The following is a 22216-nucleotide window of genomic DNA, read 5'->3' on the forward strand; positions in this document are numbered from 1 at the left end:
TGTTTAGCTTTAGTAGTTTCACTTTAATGGCAATGAAAAGGTTATTAGTCAGTAATTGAAATGCCTTCTTTTCACAAATGTCACTTTAGTCACTTGATTGGTATTTAACAAATTTGTCTTTTGCTAAAGTCCTCTAAGTCAGTGGTTCTCAAACTTTTTTTGACCTTGTGTACGATGCATCCCTTCATTGCTCCCCCAAAAAAATAAAACATTCAAAAACAAAACATTGAATTAAATAAAACACATAAATTATACAATGTAGTGATGTTTGTTGGTAGACTTATTTTTCTGAAGTTTAATTACACAGAATTTATGATAAATTAACGTATTTTATAAAATGACATAAAACTGGAGCCCCCTGCTCAATGTCGCGGCCCCCAGTTTGAGAACCACTGCTCTAAGAACATGAAAAAAAGCCTCAAGTCACTCTTCAGTGTCCTTTCTGAATAAAGGTAAAAGGCTCAAATATTTCCTCCCAGACAGCAGTAGACTCCATGGCTGTCTAATGCTGTCTGGGTATCCTAATACAGTCGATAAACCTCCTTTAACCACACTCTAAAAACAAACGGTGCTAAACAGCACTAAAAGTGTTTCACTGGCTCGTAATCATAGGGGAACCATTTTAAGTGCCATGTAACACCTATGTAGTACCTGTGTAGCACCTGTGTAGAACCATATTGTGCTATAGAACATATCTGGTGCAATAGTGGTTCTATAGTGGTGCTATATCACCCCCGAATGGTTCTTTATAGGTGCTCTATAGGTGCTATGTAGTACTAAAAATGGTTCCCCTATGATTACGAGCTTTAAGTGCTATTTAGCACTCATTTTAGCACTTTTATCAATTTTTTCGTCTAAAGCAAAAGTATTTAATGATGGATATGAAGAAAATATTTAGCCCTTGTCTAAGTCGCTTAACTCCTTACGCTTCCCCATTTTCCTGCTTCTAACACATCAACTGATTCTCCTCAAAGTTGTTAGAAGCAGGGAAAATGGGCAAGCGTAAGGATCTGAGTGACTTTGACAAGGACCAAAATGTGATGCTAGACGACTTGATCAGAGCATCTCCAAAACTGCAGCTCTTGTGGGGTGTTCCCGGTCTGCAGTGGTCAATCAGTACCTATCAAAAGAGGGCCAAGGAAAGAAAAGAAGTGAACAAGGGTCTTTGATGCACGTGGGAAGCAAAGGCTATCCAACAGATGAGCAACTGTAGCGGAAATTATTGAAAAAGTAAATACTGGTTCTGATAGAAAGGTCTGGTGGAGTCCATGCCTCGACGGGTCAGGGTTGTTATGGTGGAAAAGAGGGACCTACACAATATTAGGCAAGAAGTCATAATGTTATGGTTGATCGGTGTATATATGTATGTGACTGTACACTGTAAACAATTTATGTAATTATGCAGCTGGTTGCCAGTAACTTACTGTAGAAAATAAAGACTGAAATGTTTCATGTTCATTTAACTTTGAACAAACTGTGCCAGTAAATAACATAAATGTAAAATCTACAGTAAGTTAGGTAGCTGCCTGTAAAACCCAGTAATACTGTAATTTCTACAGAAATCTTTTACAGTGTATGTGGCTTCCATGCCAACACCGTGTTCAGACAATTGCCTCCTGTTCCCCTGCTGGGGACTCAACCATTTTCTCTAAACACTATGAAGTCCACATCAACCACAGCGGAGCAGTTCTCCACCTTTCCTTGATCTTATTTTTATTTTAAATTGCACTTCTCTCACTAATAGATGTGTAGGCCCAGCATATTTGATTCATGAGTGTACGCAGGAGATGCCGTAAAATTCTCATTTCCACCTGGACCAACTAACTCGCACACAAACCATCAATGCTAATCAATAGTAGTATCACATCACTCAGTGGGCAGCAATGAGAAAACAAACCCACCTTATTTACTGCAAATGTGAACTCAGCAATACTACGCTTCAGCTCTGCATCATCCGTCCATCCATTTTAACACACAAACACACTATGTTCCTGAAGTCTGTGGGAGGCGTTGGTAAAACTGTGTGACCCCTTATGACTCAGATGACATGCTAAACTCATGCAATGTTTTAAAATGATCTGTACTTCTCCAATGCCACTCCATTAAATTGAGGGCCATGACTGAATCATAACCTTAATTCAATTTGATTCAATGCTTTTCAATCGCACTTTTCACCAAATAAAATCTTCCAACCGCTCCTTCTCAGGCTTAAACACATTCAGATACAACATACCTGCATAAAAGTTTACACAAATGTGTGTATCCAAATACTAGCTATTAAATATATATTTTTTTAAATATGCTCACATTTGATTTTAACGTTTTGGAATCCATTCAGTTGTTTTTCAAAAAAAGTAGAGTGTCCCTTTAATGATAATACTCACAATGTGTAATTTATTTAAATATAGCTCAAAATCAACACTGTAAATTCTTTAACGTTCACTCGATCCGTCCTCTCACGCAGGCTTCCACATTCACCCGCATGCGCTTGTCTGACAGTAATGAACAAAAGCAACTGACATAGAGAAACTTGAGAGCACAATGAAAGGCAGATAAATGGGGTGAGAGCGGGAGCTGGAAGAAGCAAGAAATGAAAAGAAGAATAATTCAAAAATGGAGAAGTATAAGGAAAATGAATGACAGACCGTCGAGTGTGAATGATGGGAGGCAGAGAAAAAGAGAGAAAAATATATAGAGAGAGACAGATGGACAAACACAGACATGCAAACAGAAAGAGAGAGGGGTGCCACAGTGACGGTCTGGCGGAAAGTCAAGTGCATTGCCTGAGATCTCTTTAAACTATGAGCACACACACTTCACATTCACTTTTCAACAAATAATTATAACCATTAACATAATACATGTTAGCAAAATACATACAGACAACTGCAATGTTTTACATCATTCTCGCTCTCATTCCCGCTCTCTCTCTGTTTAACAGACACACTCAGAGAATATTTGCTGTCCATTAATGGTTTACTCCTGGTCTTTTTGCTACATCAGCAGTCTACACCATCCTGCCAAGTCTTAATGTTCTGTGTTGTTTCAATTTACATCCTCCTACTATTAGTTGCTAGATTATAGCATTGAAACATTCCTTTATAGTTTTGGAAAACAATCTCGAATGAAAGAGTTACAAAACAATCAAACAACAGCAACTGCATTTGGAATTGATCAATGTCTGATCTCATAAAAATGCTTAAAAATTCAGGTTAAAGTTAACACAGACTGCATGTGATTATATGATAGTATTTTTGCGCATTTCGCATGAGCTCATAAATAATGTATTGCCATTCTTGACTGTGATTAAGTTGTAAAGACATTCCGTATAAGTGTACATTATAGAAACATATAAAGAGCTCAGATGCAAAGAGAGAGGTTCTCTGTGAGCAATTATTTAATCAGGCTCTTATGTTTATGTTCAGTAATATTACTTTAATGGCAATGAAAACGTTATTAGTCAGTAATTAAAATGTCTTATTTTAACAAATGTCACTTCAGTCATTTCATTGGTATTTAAAACATTTGACTTGTCTTTCGCTGCAAAACCGTCTAAGTGCATGCAGTTCTAAAAAAGTCGTCTCTGCTCACTTCACTGTCCTTTCGTAAAACTACAAAAAATTCTGTTCAAATCCTTCAACCGGGTAAAAAAAACCTGTTGCACCCTGATGTACACACATGTTGTCAATTGCACTTAGAGGACTTTGTTGAAAAATCGTTGTAATGTTTAACGGATTCAGCCAACAAAGCGGTATTTCTGGATGGCTTGACATCCAAATCCAGTATTTACTGGATTTGAAGTGAAAGTATTTGATATAAATACCAAAAACTTTTGGTTAATATCATCACCTTATTTTTGAGGTGCTGTTTATCTGCTTTTGAGCTCTTCATATATTGTGTAACACCAAATATAACACAAGCTTGACCTTACTGGTGGGGTTCAATGATCCTTATGAGTCCAGAATGGTAGGTCTCCTAAGAAAGGCTCTTCCCTTATGCAATTTGACCACTGCGAGGACATTTCATCTGTTCTCCTCCTGACTTATGTGAGAACTGGAACCTTTAAAGCTTTCTCATTCCACACATGCCACCTGCAGCACCTGGAAAATTCCCTACACTAAAAGCAAAAGGGTCAGGGTTAGTCTGCTATAAACAGATTACTACATAAATACCAGTCCATCATCTCTTTCTTCCATCTACTCTCACCTTCCACTCACCTTTACATTCCCTACTCACTATATTTCATCAGTCCCTGTATTTCTCCGCTCACCTTTTCCTTTTAACCTTTATTAAATGTTATCTTCTTTCATTTGCTTCCCTTGTGTCTGAATTATGCCAACGGGTCACATTTCTTTATTCACCCACACATATTTAATTATTTCGCTGTACCTTATTTAACTCAATCTGTCTATATACGTTTATATATTAGTCATGTGCTTTGCATGAGGATTTTGTCAAAAGAGGTATTCTCATTTAAAACGTGATACATTTATGAAGGAAGCTATTGACATGCGTTTTGAATAGCATCACATTATAACCTCATTATGTAAGCAACAGATATGCACAGAATCTAAATACAGTAATAACACTTGTGCCGCGACAGTTGCTGTGTAGGTGGAAGTAAGAAGGGAAAGCCCTCAGAGGTTGATCTCACACACATTCACTCTCCAACACACATGCTGCTACACTAACAGACACACATTTCACATTACATTACTGCATTTGTCATCCTCGAGTCATGACAGGACTGCAGAGCAACTTTGATTTCATTGAGTCAGCTGGTGGAAAGGGTTAGATGTGTGCGCTCTTCACGGGGGACTAAAAGCAACGTGTGAGCATTCTTAAATGTTTTGTTTCATTGTCAGCTGTTGCGACTCATCACTCGAATGAAACAAGCACCGAGGGCGAAACTTAAAAACAAACAAGTGTGTTTGATGGTCTTCATATATTCGTTAACCACTGCCGGTCAACTTCTACAGTGTATTCATCTTTTGCTTTTCCTGAGGGTCTGCCCACACTACTTAACCTATTCCCTCATTCCCTTCTCTCATTCATTCTTATCTGGGGGCATCGATCGGATCATTTACACGGCCTATGAAAGCAAGTCATATTTCATATACACGCCGTGCATTTGTTTGACACATCTGTCGAAATATTCCAACAGAAGTGCAGTTAGATAATGACTTGGCTTGAGGATGCCAGCCAGTCTACACTGCAGGCGACGTAACAAAACTCCTCTATTATAATGAACTGAGTTGGTTTACTTTGCTAAAGCAAAGCATTTTGTTTTTTGGCTCGTCTTTCGGTGTATCCGGAATTTACCCATGCACTCCCATTTAGTTTTCTGTTACATATCTGTGCAACATTTTGGCAAAATGTTACATTTAAATGTTAACTATAGATCATCCCGCGATGTGTGTTTATGTATCAGATATAGTAAAAGTCTGACTTTACAAAAGTCAATGTTTATTGAGATGTCTTGTGAGATTTCGGTGAAAGGGCTCGCTTATTTTTGCATTGCAGGATTTTTAAACAGTGGAGTGATTTAAAATGCTGGACACTCAAAAGATCAGTGCCTGCGCCTGACAACTGAACAAAAGAGCTGATTGAGATGCACCCCATAATATGTAGGGAACAGTGGACTTTCTGGATTTTTGCATACTTCGATTGTGAACATACCACTACATATCACATACTGGTTTTCGCATAATGTGTAGTATGGAAGTAGGCAATTTCAGACGTAGTGCAACAGTAAACATCTGTCTGCAACAGTAGACAATGCATTTAATAGGCTACTACACGGTGCAGTCTAGTATTGAATGAGTGCACTTGATAATGTTCCCTATAATTTGGCCACCACATTTGGCTGTTCACTCAATTAGTGCACTATATTTAAGTATATTGGTTGCAATTACAAACAGCCACAGTGTTTCAAAACGTGACATTTGTCAGTGACAGTCAGTCTGTGTTTCTAGCGCAGGTAGCAAGATTCCATTTGATTTTAATACAGGCATAAAAAGATGAAAGATACATTTATTGAAGTTCATCAGATATACGAATCCCATGTGGAATTTTACTCTTTATCCGACCTATAAAACACCTACAGACCAATTCAGTAGACTTGCCAGTAAAATTAGTGAGGGAGAAATTAATAATTTCACACTAATGTTCACTTTATCTCAACCGAGGGCTCAATAATTCCCAACTTGTCATCTGTTGACTATACAGGGAAAGGTCGCCACCCAGCGGTGCTAATCGTAGTAGACAGATTGTAGAACTCACGAGGGCTAGCCTAGCTAACTCTGGGTTTTTAATGTAAAATCCATTTCATCATATGCTCGTTTTCACTAATAATTATATTATGTTGACATTAATTGGTTTTAAACAGAAACTGGCTATTATTGCGAACTTCTTTCTCTAAATCTAAACTGAATTTTTATATTTGTTAACAGCTGCTGACAGGTGAATGTAAATTTTTTAGGCACTGGGTTAAACAAAGTCAGTAAGGGTCAGTTCGATTTGTCAAATAAAAGATTGTTTCATTTACTGGTTATAAAACTTACTTGAACTTTGTCTTGGCTTCACCTCGTTTGCCTCAGTTATGTATGCATGCGCACTCACGCCAGTAAGCGAGCGTCGGCCAAGTCAACGTCACCAGGTAAATTAAATTTAAGTTCTGGAGAGCGCGCGTGAATGTGACCATTTGAATTTCCCCGTCCCGTGTCTTTAAATAAATATAATTCAACAGTTTTTAACAGATGACATTGAAAGGTAATATGTCGTTACACGCGGTTCATAATTTGGCAGTAAAAAAAATTAAGAAAATTTAAAGGGGACATTTTACAAGATTTTTTTAAGATCTCAAAAAATATTTTGGTGTCACCAGAGTACGTATGTAAAGTTTTAGCTCAAAATTTCCACTTTGTAGGTGTGAGCAAAAATGAACACTAAGGGGTTGTGTACACCAAAACTTTTACGCCCGCGGCCGGCGCATGTTTTCAATTGTTTCCAATGGAAGCTCTGCGTTTTTCAAATAAGCCAGCAGCTAGCGTTTTTTTCCGCGCTGAAAACTGGCGCCCGGTGGTTTTTCCGCGCTCGGGGCTGAGCACCGAGAGTTGAAAAATTTTCAACTTTTAATGAAAAGCTCCGCTCGTCAATGTCAGTTCTCACACGGCCGTCCAATCACAGTGGAGGAGGGGCGGGACAAGTAGCACAGCAACCAACCGTCTCACAGCTGACGTATCAGAGCTACCAAAGCGCTTAGCTGAAAAAAGCTGGCACTCAGCTCAAAAACAGCTGGCATTCGGCGTTGTCCAGGCGTTTTCATCCACGTTTTAAAGTTTTGGTGTACACAACCTCTAAATGGCAGTGCTATGGTTGGATAATGCAGATTAAGGGGCGGTATAATCCCCTTCTGACATCACAAGGGGAGCCAAATTTCAATTACCTATTTTATATTATGCTTGCATAGAATAGTTTACCAAACTAAGTTACTGGGTTGTTCTTTTTCACATTTTCTAGATTGACAAAAGCACGGGGAACCTAATTAGAGCACTTAAACATGAAAAAGGTCAGATTTTCCTGATATGTCCCCTTTAAAAGATAATTACTAATACAGCCACTTCAATATTAACACTGAAATAGCATACATTTAAAAAATTGCTTCAACAAATAAAAAAAGCAGAATGCCAAATGTTTTATTTAATATTAAAATATTCACAACAGGACTCATTTCTCTGACCGTTTAGTAGCAGTCACCTTCCAATTTTAATTTTTTCATCTGTCTCCTCAACTAAAAATCATTTAAAATAACTAATTTAGGTTTTACATGAACATAACTGTTCCAAACCTTTAAAATAGCATGTGTATTTGAAAAAAAGAGACCTCTTAGGCTTAAACAAAAATGTTTGAGTCATACAGACTAGTCACAATTGCTGGAAAAATGTAATAACATGTTAGTATTGCTTTAGTCTTGTAGCAATGCATCAGTTACATTTGTGACTGTACACATAAAACACAAGCATAGCAGATTTTTCTACTTCACAATAAAGTGGGAAAAACAGGGTACTATATATGTTCCAATAAACAATTTATGTTGACAAAGGTGAATAGGACTGGTTTATGCCACCTACCCAGTACACCAGATGCAATTTAGAGTGTTTAGCTGCATGCAGTAGTTACCATGAGCTCATACTTAAACAGTAGTTAAAACAGAACACACATCGTATAAAAAGACATCCTAAAAATTAAAGATAGAAAACGATATAGATTTTCAAAGTTATCAATTATTACAAAATATATACATACAATATATACACATACATAAACACACACACATTTATATATAGACTCATACAACAAGCTTTATATATACATCTGTGTGCATATGTATCTGTATGTACATTATGTATACATTTCAATCATTTCGGTATGCAGAACTTTACAATACTCTGTTGTAAAGTGGTGCAAAAAATAAAAATTATCTGATCCCAAGAAGATACAGTAGCAGTTTAATCCCAAGCAGACTTAAAGCATATAGGTAGTCTGAATGAAATTAAGAAAAGTCATAATTCATGGCCATGTCAAACCTCAAAAAGTCAAAGTATTCGAATTACAAAATAAACAAAGCTTGGTAATATGACGTAATCTCACATCTCTGAAAGTCCTTTTTAAATGCATCATTAGATTATTCAAAAGTACTTAGAGAAACCACACTACAAGAATACGGTAAGAACAGGGTAAGCCTGCTACGTCATCACTGCCGTCGCAATTTCCAAATGAGAAAACCCACTAAAAATGCAATAGAGTGAAATAAATTTCTCCTGTTGTCTAATCATGTCTATATTGCCTTAGGTTTTTAACTCTGTTGCCATAGCAGCTCCCTTCTCTTCTTTGCCATGATGGCTAAAGTTAAAATTTTGAGCCCACAGGCTTATCCTGTTCTTCGCCATCTACGAAATAACTCTTTACCTAGAGTGACCATTCCCTCGGTCCTGTCCTCTCACATCACCCACCATCTATTCTTTCCCTCCCGCTGCCAGCCACTTCAATCTTTCTCATGATTTCTTCGCTCTCTACCCCTGTAAGCTTTGAGTAGTTGAATGAAAGTTGTTGTTTGAGTTGGAGCAGCTATTAGGCTCAACAGCACAACCTTGATTGGCCCCAGGATTGTCCATGCCTTTGGAATCACGCTCAAAACTTTTTTCTTCCAAGGGTTTCCCAATCCATGTGCCATATCCATGCTGGTTTAGGGCCAGGAAGAACAGCCTCTTGGCATCCTGGAATGAAGTGGCAGCCATCTTTGCGTGGGCGTAAGAAGGCAACGCTAGCAGATCGATTCGCCCGGCGCGCTGGCATAAGCCATGGAAAAGACAGAACATACTTGACTTCGAGACTCTCGATACCTCCATCTTGGAACTGGGATGAAAAGAAAAAGCAAGTGTTAGAGAAAAAAGCCAATGTTTAGGTTTTGAAATGCGATTCTGTTTGAATTGATTATGCTATTGGCTGGTTATTAAGATATATCCATTAAATCTCACCTGTCCATTTTTCCCTTGGTTCCATCCAGAACCTCAACAGTAAACTGATCCGGTTGACTCCAGTTGACACTCGACTCTTTTGTCTTACCTGTGTGCCGTGTGGAGTCGTACACACTCACCCTACCCACCTGCAGATAATCAAATAAAGGCCCATTAAGAACATTCAAATGATAAAAATAGTGTTATCAAAATTTATAGCGGTGTAGTCAAACATCTTTGTTGGTTTGGCTGTAATTTGTGATAGTACCTCAGGGTGGTTGAGAGTAAAGTTTGCTGGTAGACTGTTTTTAAACTTCTCTCCATCTCTAGCCAATCGGCAGCATACAGCTCGAGTCAGGTGACCATGGCTGTAGAGGTATCCTAATGCATATCAAAAAGACAATCTATTAATAAACTTTTAACCTAGTTTATAATGCAAATCCACTCAAGGCCTTGTGATTGTGCATTACCAAGTGTGATGGAGCGCAGATAAACGGGGTGCATAAAGTGACTAAGCAGCGCCCCCTGTAGGCCAAGAACGTTCCATCGCAGGATCTTGTCACTGCAGCTCATGGTCCTCAGCCGCTCACCATGCTGAATGCCATCCCATGTGGGCACGATCTCACTGGACTCTACAGGGATGGTTCCCTCACCTTAAAAAACAGTAAATAGGAGACACACAAATAGCAAACATCAGAACAAGTAAATGAAACATGAGAATAAACTGAATGTTACAGACATGTAAATACAGCATGTTGTACAGTAGAAGACCAAAAAAAAAAAAAAAAAGTGTTATTCAGATAATCTGAATACCCGAAAGTTTGCAAAATTTATGCATGCAAGATCTCAAATGCACCATGTGTCATATTTTAAGAGATTTTTTTCTAGCAACTGCCCTAAAACTACAGCATTTCTCTACTAATACAGACACAAAATGTTTAGGTTTCAATAATAACTGATTTGGTAGTAATCATGTATCCATAACAAACTAGAAACAAGCTATTAAGGGATAAACCCTAATAGTCATTTCTTCTTAAAATACACCAGTGTTCTTCACATCCAACCCTGGAGAGCCGGTGCCCTGCAGAGTTTAGCTCCAACCTTAAATCAAACACACTTACCTCCTGTAATTTTCTAGTGATCATTAAGACATTGATTAGCTTGCTCAGGTGCGTTTGATTAAGGTTGGAGCTAAACTCTGCAGGGCATCGGCTCTCCAGGGTTGGATGTGAAGAACACAGAAATACACAGTATTTACTTAGATTAACTTATAACTATAAATGTTAAGGACCTGCGCTTGACAATAAACTGTTGTCTATATGTTTTACCATGATGACCATTCTTTTTAATGCGACGGTCAATAAATTAGTTTTAAGGTATTTTAAGTGTAACATGGTATGGAATTTTCAAATAGCCTTTAGGTGTAAGGGAAACTTTGTCCTAATTGTAACCTTACACAAAACCAAGTATTTTTAATTTTTTTTTTCTATTGCACTAGTGAAGATATGGCTTGCCTGGCCACTTTGGGTGCATCTAGAGAGACACTGTGGATAATGTTAACCTGAGGGCAACCCGAGTGTTTTATTTATTCAAACAGGCAGAGCATTCAACTTATCGCATCTGAGGCTGTTTGACCATTAAAAGGTAGCATACACATAGCTGGCCATTTAAAATTAGAGATTTCTAACACCAGATTAGGTAAATAAATTGTTTTTAGGTATCGAAGATGAGAATTAAAGGTGCCAAAGAATGCTAATGTTAAATTGTTCTTTGATATTTACATAGAAGGTATGTAACTTTATTAAGTGCAAAAATTATTTTTTGCAGAAAAATTTTTACATGTCCATTTACAACCCTACGATTTGTCATTTGAATGAAATTGTCTATTTTTGCCCTATTTGGAAGGGTCATGAATAATAATGTTGAGCTCTGCTCTGATTGCTCTGTGGCTCATGCCAGTAGCTCACATTAGTAAACAGATCTTATATGTTTGAGCCTGTGTAAAACAAAAATAAAGATTTTGGGAAACAACTAATAGTTTGGAGATTGTAAATTGATGTTTCTGAGTGGTAAGTTTCAGGTTTTTCAGTATGGACCTGCAAAACGTCAATAGTAGAACTTCAGCCTAAACGCTAGCATATAGCGCTAACTCAGCAGTCATAACTTTATTTTTAGCATTTTAAAAACTTTGTAATTTATTTAATGTGTAATTTAATGTTGGGACGTAAATCTCGACTGTTACGTCACCGCCACTGTTATGTTGAGATTGGCCTGTTTTCCAGCAGTCTTTTGTGTGCACGAGGTTTACATAAAATGAGGAAACAAACGCATTTGAGGCTCATGATATGTTATTACCATGTACAGAGCTCTTATTATTAATCTATGCCTAGGTAAATACAGTTTTAATTCTATGGCACCTTTAATGTCAATCAATGCTATTTCTTTATTTGCAATATTTGCTGTTAAGCAAGATCATGTGCATCACCCAAGCAAGAAAATATTGCCACAAATAAAAACAAAAAGAGACACCACTTTGCCTTTTTTTTTCATGTATTTTTACATTTTGTGTCTGGAGGTGAACATTATCACTGTAGCTTTGCTATTGTAAAATATACATTATTGGCCTTACAGTAATGGTGCATTCACACCAGCCGCAGTAGATGCGTCAAAAACCGCGCTATTCACACATAGTTTTACGCTTGAACATTTGAATTTACTCGCTTCATTCACGCATGAAATTCTAGTCATTCGAGACATTCATGCGGAAATTTGCGCCATGGGAGTGGCTTCTGCGACTCGCGTCTTTTAGTTGACTTAACATGTAAATCACTTGCGCTTGCGTCTGGTGTGAACCCTGCATTATTCATCACATTATTCGTTTTTTGTTTCTTACCGTTCTCCACTTTGGTTCTAAGCTTGCCCTGTTTGGCATTCTCAAAGAGAGGCATGTGTTCAGAACCGTTTATCTCAGCGCTCTCGCTGCAGGACTTGTCGAACAGAGCTCCATCACCGCAAGGTGCTGTGCTGTAAGAGAAAGAGCACATTGAATATATAGGGTTATACACGGTTACAGATTAAAATCTGTTCTGAAAGTTCTTGTGATTTTGTCTTACCTTATGTACAGGTGAAAGGTGATGTCAGACTTGATCTTAAGCTTGCCATCATCTGCCAACTCAAAAATAGTCTCATCGCTGGGATTTTCCCAGTGCCTGATCAGCTCACTGTACAAAAAACTGAATCATACAGATATGCAGGTTATCAAAGGTTATTCAATGATTTACTCATCTTTGTTACACAATCCTCCTTTTGGGGACATTCTTCAGCAAATATTGATTTATTGTGACACATTTTCTAACAATATTACTACAAAATACTTAATTGTCATTAATCAGATTGTCAGCCCTACTAAACAACTGGTTATTATCATACATGTTCATTTTTCTCTCTCTCTCAAGCAATGTGCTTTAATTCGTTATGCCATTCCAAAGCATTCCAAAACATTGAGAAGAGAGAGAAGAGCATGGTCTCAGCTATATTGATGAGCTGCGGTGGAAAAAAAAAGACTCTTTTGTCTTGATGAATGAGACAGTAGTAGTGCTAGAAAGAGAGAAAAATGAATTATGGGATTGAGTTTGAAGCAGAGAGTTCCGCTGTAAGCTGATACCGGATGAAGCCTCTCCTGGAGATGATTTCGGCATGGCAGTCATTAACCGTGTCCCCTTTAAGACTGAGCTCCTCTCCCTTAACGCAGCGGTTTCCTACAGAAGTGAAGCATTAGCAATTATAGCACGTCTTTAATAGGTTGAGGTGTCACATTGACTTCTGGGTCTGTTGTAAATGTGTGTTTATACCTGTTCCCAAGCTGACAACTGTGCCGAGACTGTCTGAACCTTTCCTCATCACGATGGTGGCGAGAATCTTTCTACCCAGAAGACTGTGCTGGATGCGTGTTGTGAGGGCATTAAAACGCTGATGGCTCAGCATGGCGATCTGATCGTGCAATGTACTGCCGGATATTGGCAGCTGGAACATAAACAAAATATTGTAATTTTATATATAAACAATATACTTTGTTTTTAACAGGGACCAAAACCACCTATTAAATAAAGTATCAATTGGACTTTGCATGACTTTTATGTATGCCTATGTATACTAGGTGAGACTGCTATGGAAGTTAATGGGTTCCATCAACTGTGTGATTACCATCATTTATCAAAATACCTTTTTTAAGTTTAAGAGAAGAAGAAAAGTCACACTTGTTTTTTTTTTTTAAAGCGGTCCGGAAGAATAAATGATAACAGAATTTAAATTTTAGGGTGAACTATCCCTAAGTATATTACTCAAGTTGCTGACAGAAGTTCTTTTTTCAGGCAGTCAAACACTACCTAGCTACTACCAACAATTGTTTCTGTGAATGAGATATAGTGTGCGTGTTGAATACCTCTGGCGTGAGTTCTCCAGTACGTGCTGCTTTTTCTGCCTCTCCTATAAGCACCCGGAGCGCTGCGTCTGCTGCCTCTTGCTTCCCCTGCTTCTTATTACTAGCACACACAGCAGGAAACCATCGCCCTCCCAATTTTGCCTGGTACGTAAACCTGAGAGAGCCAGAGAAGGGGGGGGGGTAAATGTTCGTGACATTTGATCTTTTTATTGTGTGGTACAGCAGTGGGGAGTCAAGCACACAGAGATGAAACTCCTGCTGCTTCCTTAATAAGAACATGAAGATGAGAAACGTGACCAGGTGAGAGCATGTGTGCATACTTTGGCTCGTGCGCCTGTCCTGACTGGCCCACCAGGCGGATCTCCGCAGCGAAGCCGCGAGCACGGGCATACTCCAGCAGGCCAGACACGGCGTTGTTGTTCAGGTGGTTGATGAGGTCACCCACGCCAGCTTCATGGGCTGCCTGGAGCTCTGCTGCCGTCAGGGGTGGGAGTGAGGGGCACGCAGGCATCGCTGGCTGTGACTCGCTTTCACTCACTGGGCAGAAATTACCTGAAGGCTGGAAGAGAAAGATTGTGTTCAATCGACCGGCACGCAGATGGACACGGAAGGATGAACACGGTTGGGAGGTCAATGTAGTGGGGTCAGACATGAAGAGTATAGGAATGTGTGTGTTTATTACAGCAACTCTAGGCTAATACAGCTATGATGTGACTCCATGGTAACAATAAATTCATAAAAGCACTTTTCTTGGTAATACAAGAAATAATTTGCAGCAAAATGTAACAAAAAACATATTACAACAACTATAACATTTAGTGACAAAGCATCTAGGTACTGTTGATTAATAAAAAAAAATATTTCTTTATTTTGTATATGTACTCTTTTTGTTCTAGTAATCACTCTTTATACCTCATTATATAGTTGTCACAATCTGTCATCTGCCATGCTATACCTTGTTAATATGCAGCAGTCCACTTCCTGTTAGTTCTTTCACGGCCTCTTCTGCTGCCAACTGTCTCGCTGCTTTCTTACTAGGTGCTGAGGCTTCTGGGAAGAGCTGCTCGCCAACCTTTACCCGGAACGTAAACCTGACAACGGGACATAAAAGAATATCATGGGACGATTGCAGGCAGTAGAAATGGGAGTAAGTCACAGTGGACATTGTACTTTTAATTAACTTTTGTATTATCAAACATTGTTTAAAAACAGATATAAGCTAATGTCGCAACCACAGCTTGATTTACATCAACACACAAAAAAAGAAGAGTCTTCCTTTGACTAAAGGCCTAAAGTTTAATTTTACAGTACATGAAAAAACTCTATGGGGCAATCTCCCGGACAGGGTGTAGATTAATCCAGGACAAACATTCAAGGGGCATGGGCAATTCTTGTAAAGGGTTTACAATAGATTAATCCAGGACTAGGCCTTAGTTATATTAGGACATTTTAGTAGTTTTTACTTGCAAAAAACAATACTGGTGTGCATCTCTAGACAAAACAATAGAAATTATATATATTAAGATATGTCAGCTGAAAATGTTTTTAGTTAATACTCTTTAGTTATACATTCATTTTGGTCAGGGACTAAATTTGGCCAAATCCAATATTAAGATTTCTCTGCTAAAGGACAGAATAAGGAAAAAAAGAACAGGCTGAAGGAGGACATGCATTAAATGGAAACTAAACCAATAAATTACCGTAATATATATATATATATATATATATATATATATAGAATGCAGGTTAAAACCTTAAAAAATAAGGACCACCCTATTGCCCCTCGAATATAACTAAGACCTAGTCCTGGATTAATCTCTATGCACATTATTACTGCTACACCACATGCAGAGTATTCATTTATTCAAAGTAAAAGGATGTCAATTAATCGTGAAGCCCCACAAATAAGCACTTCATATCTGCAATGGAAATTCATGCACAGGGATTTGATAAAGACTTGATGACAATGGCTTCCTGCTTCATTAATTATTCTTGAGCAACCACAAACCCAATAAGGGGGGCATAGCGTATAGAGATAGGAGACAGATGAGCTAGAACAAGGACAGGAAAGAGGGATATTGATAAAAGCAATATTTCAGTCTGTTAGGATGAGACAAGCAGGCATTGCGTTTCATAGTTTGCAAAACCTCATTTAATGTTTCAAGGACAAAAGGAACAGACACAGAGTAAAAGAGATAGACAGAGAGACAACACTTAAAAACCTTGACAGTGTGTTACCTTGGATCATGGGCAGGCCCTTCCTGTCCAGTGTTGATAAACTGAATTGCCTGCCCACTGCGTTGGCTGTGCTCCATCAAGACGGATACAGGGTTCTTTCCTCCGGGAAGAGACCGGGACAAAGCCTGAGGTGGAGTATCTGCATCACCCTTTAGATATCAGAGAAAGACAAATGAAATGTAATGAATGGATGAATACTACTTTGATGATCAACTTTAAGACAGCGAAAGAGACGCTAAACATACTTGCATATCCTCTGCCAAGTCTTCGGTTGATTCAGCTCCCTCAATGCCCTGTTTATCCTCTTCCTCCCCACCTCCTCCCTCAATCTCTCGGGAAAGAATCTTCAGGGTTATGGCTGCAGCATCTTTTTTGGCTATTTTTTTGCTGGAAGCCTCAGCTGGCGGAAACCTGCGACCATCTAACATCACCTGCATCCGAAACCTAGAAATGAACAGAAATACTTCATTAAAACCTCAAATTAAATATCACCACACACCTTGCATTAGGTGCTCAGATGTTTCTTTTTTTTAAACAATGATTTTAAACTGTATACCAGAAGCAAAGGCTGTTTTAATACAGACTCACATTCATAAACACACAAACTTTAACTAACCTTGGGTCATGCGAGGGTCCAGATTGGTCAAGGAGTAGAAATTCACAATTGTATCCAAGGTGCTGAGCAAACTCCATTAGCCCACTAACTGGGTTTTTACTTTGGGCCTCTTTTAGCTTTTGCAATCTGCTTAACTCCAGACTTTGCGCCGGCAGAGGGGGAGCCGCCAATGATACAGCAACCTCTGATCTGATAGAATTTAGGAACTCTGGGATATCATCGGATGCCCACTGAGAGCGTTCTCCTCCATTACTGGCCATGTCCTGATAGTAGGAAGACTGATGAGGAGGAGGAGGTGGGAAGGTGACACTGGAGGACAGGTCACTGGGATTGGTGAAAATAGGCTCAAGGTCAGGCATGTCTTGCAGTATGCTACCAAAATCACCATCCTTATCCTCTGCCGCCAACATGCCCACTGGATTTTCGCTCCTGTCCATCAGCTCTGCGGTCGTAAACTCACTGGGAAATCCTACATTTCCACCAGTCTTCTCCAACTTCACAGCAGCCACATTTGCATTTCCCTCAAACGGTGAGTTTAACATATTGGCAATGTTCACTTCCTGTTTAACGGGTGCAGCAGCTTTCCGTTGCCGGTCCATCTTGTCTTTACGATGTACGCTAAGCTCCCAGGTCGGTGGTGTAATTTCTGTGTTACGCCTCACGTCGCCCTGTTTCTCCATGGCATAGAGTGTGGGATTAACCTGCTTGGCACCTCGCAGGCCAAGGTTCTTGGCAATCGCAAGCGCATTGGATGCGCCCGATTCGTACAGGTACTTTAGGATCTGCTCTTTGGTGTCTTTAGAGTCCGCCATTGTCGATACGCTTACTGATTCTTCTTTAGGCAAAAGCGTTGGTTGGTCTGGAAGAAACTGTTTTGAAGTGTCGTCTTCAGAGTCCTCTGATTCGTTGCTAGAATCACTGCTTTCCTGTGCTTGCGAGTTGATGCAGATGCTGGAGAGATCTTCTCGAGACTCTTGTTTTATAGATACACTCGGACCTTTTTTCTTCTCAGTATCTTTTGAAGACTGCGCTCTGTCTTTACAAGCGTTGGGCTCACGGTTGTCTTCCCTTCTGAGTTTCCACAGAGGAGGAGTCTCACTTGTATTCACTGCTTGCTGTGACCTTAAGAGAGAATACAGAGCCTTATTAATGATCTTCTTGGGCAGATGGAGCTTTTTGGCCAAGACCTTGGCCTGAATTGTCTCGTCTGGCCCAAGTGACGTCAGAAAAGAGACAACCTGTTTTACGATCTCAGGGGTCAAACAGACTGTGCCAGACGAACTGGAAACTTTGCTTGTACGGCTATGGCAGGATGAGGTGTCGGAGTACTCTACCCTGTTCACTCGGTCATCTAAACACAGACTATGAAGGCTCGATGACAGACTGGTCAGATTATCTGCCTGTGCATTCCAGTACTGTTGATTCCTATAATTCTGCCCCTTTTGGTGTGAATGATTCCAACCTGCCTTTTTCTTAGGTCCAGATTGATATCCAAAGTTTTGTTCCCTTTGCCAATTCGCCCTGTCTTGGTTGTGACCTTCTCTTCTTTCAAACCCACTACTGCTTGTTTTAAAGTTTTGATAGTCTGTTTGGAACTGTATAGGTCCGTGCGTGCCCTCTTCCCTTCTACTGGGAGCTTGCGGTCCTTGCTGCTGGGGTGCTCTGAACTGTGGAGCCTGTGAACTCCCCCCGGTCAAAAACTGCACCTGCTGTTGTTGGAAGCTTGCAACATGGGAGTCAGAAATCTGATCAGTGCTGTGATGGGAGGACGGCCATTGGGGCAGATCATAGGGAGCAGGGGAAAAGTAAGCACCGCGTGGATGTGCAGCAGGAGGGGAGGAGTAATATGAAGGATTGTTATACCTTCCAGGTACAGAATTGGGGCTTGGGACACGAGGGCCCCGTGGGCGACTGGTGAATGGATGGGATGGGGAATGAAAACGAGGTCTTCCCTGGTGGGATGAAAAGGAAAATCGTTGATAATCGTTGTGAAACCCTCCTCTACCTCTGCTCATATCGCAGGGGTGGGGGCCAAGTGTTGGGCACAATTAAAGTGCCTTCTGGATGTGCACGCTGATACGCTTGTATAAACCTCCTGTGTCTGGTAAATGTGATGTGACTAGATGGTGAAGGATTGGGCTCTGCACTGCTTCTGAAATCAAAAGAGAACAGCAAAATAATCCATGAAGATGGGTTGATGTTACGTTGTCTTTGCACACACACACATGCACATCATGTCTGCGTGTTTTTTCTTTTTTTTTGCATCACGAGACTGTAATTTGAGAACCAGGTTAAAGAGGCACATATTAATTATTCATGCTTATTGTGAAACAACCATTTATTCCTGGCTGGCTTAGCAAGTAATTTGTGGATCCTTACGGTGAGAGAAAGTGGCTATGGATATTAAAAGGTAGAAGGACATTTCAAGGGCATTCTCTCCCAATCAGGGCAAAATTACAGCTAAAAACACATTAGGTGCAATGATTAGTAAAGCTGGGGCCCATAAGACATAGAGAGATCATTTACATAGAAATAAAAAATCTGAAAACTGTAAAAAGCTTTTTAAAATTCTTTCTAAAGTGCACTGATTTGGTAAATTATGTTTCTTTAAAAAACTGACAGCTGTGGCAGACATGCTATTTAAAAGTTTGTAATTTTAAATATATTATTCGCTCAGTTAAAAAATGGAAAACATGTGGTTAATAAAAAAATAACCATAACGTTTTAAACTATACAAAAAAGCAAGTGCAAAAAATATTTTTACAGTGTACAATCACCTTAGATTTACAAGTTATTTAATTTTGACTAGTGATGAGTTTCTTATAGAATAAAATAATAACTTAAGATAATTCAACTTCAGTTTATAAGTTACAGCAACTCATCACTAGTCAGGATAAAAAAAAATCAAAATTGAAATGACTTGTAAATCCAAGTTCATTGATTATATTAAGTGCTATTTTTTTTAGTATAAAACATACAAGCATAAGAAAACTTAGGACTTAGAGCTGAAAATAAGACTTATTTTAACGCAATCTTGAAGTATTTATATGTTTACAGTGTTCCCTATAGAAGATCATTCAAGAGACATACATACCATTAAAACCACTGACGGTAAGACAGATGAACTTGACTCAGAATAACAAGAGCAGCAACGTCACGCCTGTCTGTCTCTAGCAGGTATGAATGACGCAAAGATTTGAGCTCTGACTGATTAAAATTTAAAACTTAATTTCGATGAAATCATGAAAGTGAAATGCAAATACATCAACTCTGACGATATTACCCTCTCTTGCCTTTATACGTTGCTTGGGCCAAAAAATATTCTAAAACATACCGAAACTTCTAGGTTTTACTTTAAAAAATGATGGAATAGTAAAGTAATAGCGTACATAAAAGGGAAGAAACAAAAACCTAAGAGGCGCGAAGAAAGCAATGGTCGCTTTAGGTTTCGCTTTCCATTCCTCTCAATGCTCCTCAATTTACTGTCTGCACTCCTCTCGCATTACTCTACAGCGACAGTAGGAGGCGACATTACTTTCAGACCAACTTAAATTTAATCACACGCAGCTTTATAAACAGTAATTACATATTTTAGTACCAACACTATAAAAATAAATTACATGTATCTGGAGACATATAAACATAAGCAAATGAACAACTGGAAAATAAAGACAATGTGAAACTGCACTAACTGAAAAAAAAAAAGGTTTAGGGCGACTGTATTCATATTACAGCATATCAGTTGACAGCACAACATATAAATATTGCAAAGCACTCCCCATTTTTATGACACGCCATTGAGCCATCGGTTTCGTTTCAGATTTCACTTGCATACTGAAAGCAAAACTCCACCTGCGACCATCCAAGATGCATAATACATGAGGTTACGATACCGTGACTGTAATAAACCGGATTGCAGTTTAAAACCTATTAGACTGACTTAAGTGGCAAGATTTATACCCGAAGTAGTTAAAGAGTTGATATTGGGGATGCGCGTAAATCCGAGCGGATGTACGTAAGGTCACGTGGGGGCAAACACGCTGTAACTGTATAGGCCGAAGATGCAAAACGTCTTCCGGAGGTGCTGTATGCTGCCTTTGTTGGTGTTAAGTACAAAATCATATAATTTTATATATCCGATTTTAAATCACAGTGCTAATTCAATAGACCTGTTAAAAATGTTTACGTATGTGTACTGCAAGCATCGAGAAATCAAAAGAAAACTTTAAGGACTGCTAACGCTACTAGATAATGTTGACGCTGTCGTTGCATGTGCACAAGGACAATCGTTTGATAAGAGTTTTTAAAAAAAACGTCTTCATAGTAACTAATCTAGCTCCGTTGTTATTCTATTTGATCTACCGGAGGGCAAGACTCGAAGTTTCCACTGTTCGTATATTTAATAAGCCATAAAGTACGATAAACAGCGACGCTGCAGATTGGCGTTAAGCATCTCTTCCTCCAGATTGGTCACGTTCTGTTTTGTATCCAGCCGAACACAATGAAAACGTAAGTAAAAACACGTTACTAAAAATTGTATACTTACGTGCGCAGGCAGTATTCACAATGTTGTAGTGTTCAGGAACAGACGGTACATGCAGAATGCAACCACACCGCGGGTGAATGATAATAAAATACGGTGCTGAGATGCGACGCTGTTTTTGGCGCTCTCATATGACGTAGGCACGTGTAATGGTGCGTCGGATTTACGAGATTATCGCACATAAAAGACACCACTTTTTTTGACAAGTCGTAAAAAACACTGGGAAACTCAAATTTAAAATATAATCCAGGAGTTTAGAAGAAAATGGAGGAAACAATAGAAGCTACGCTGTAGTTGACGGTTGCACTGCTTTTTATTTTCAGCAAAATATCTGTACAGTGTAAAAAATCTGATAGCCTTGTAAACCGTTATAACGTTACAGATTACTGTGGCTCCATAAATAAATTAAAAACAAAAAACGCCTGATGCACATTATTATTATTTTTACGAAATATAGTACAAAACTTGCTGTATTTTTTGTAATTCATTATATGGTACGCCATTTTGGACCGATGAAAGTGACTAAATGCATCTGACGCTGTAAACAACTTACTAGCTCGTAAATACGAACAAACCAGGAGTACTTTAATACGCCATATGACATTAACAGCCCCTAAAGTTGTAATTACGATCAAGATCGCTCTGAGATAATTTTGAAACCATCCATAAACCGCACGTTCACCGATTACTTTAAAATCAATTTACAAACTCAATTGAAGAACAATATGCATTTTAAAAATATAACAAATACACAAAAATATCTTCATTTATTTGTTTGCATAAAGATAAGCATAATAGTAGAAAAATTTTTAATACAAAAAATATATAATATCATTTGGAGGAGTTGCAAGGAAAAAATA

At 38.8% G+C, this 22216-nt stretch overlaps 1 protein-coding gene across 1 annotated transcript; it reads right to left on the reverse strand.

Moving 5' to 3' along the window:
* Window positions 1-7683: 7683 nt before the first annotated feature.
* Window positions 7684-21508, reverse strand: adar (adenosine deaminase RNA specific). The gene is made up of 15 exons (XM_065261015.2): window positions 21360-21508; window positions 16814-18965; window positions 16443-16641; window positions 16198-16346; window positions 14915-15050; window positions 14280-14518; window positions 13960-14113; window positions 13370-13541; window positions 13183-13276; window positions 12632-12751; window positions 12412-12542; window positions 9989-10171; window positions 9787-9899; window positions 9540-9667; window positions 7684-9417 (listed from the first exon to the last, which is right to left on the reverse strand). Exons 2-15 carry the CDS (start codon window positions 18826-18828, stop codon window positions 9075-9077), a joined length of 4176 nt encoding a protein of 1391 aa, XP_065117087.1. The 5' UTR covers window positions 18829-18965; window positions 21360-21508; the 3' UTR covers window positions 7684-9074.
* Between the last annotated feature and the right edge of the window lie 708 nt (window positions 21509-22216).

This window comes from Paramisgurnus dabryanus, chromosome 13, assembly GCF_030506205.2.
Source record: "Paramisgurnus dabryanus chromosome 13, PD_genome_1.1, whole genome shotgun sequence".
Lineage (NCBI taxonomy): Eukaryota > Metazoa > Chordata > Actinopteri > Cypriniformes > Cobitidae > Paramisgurnus > Paramisgurnus dabryanus.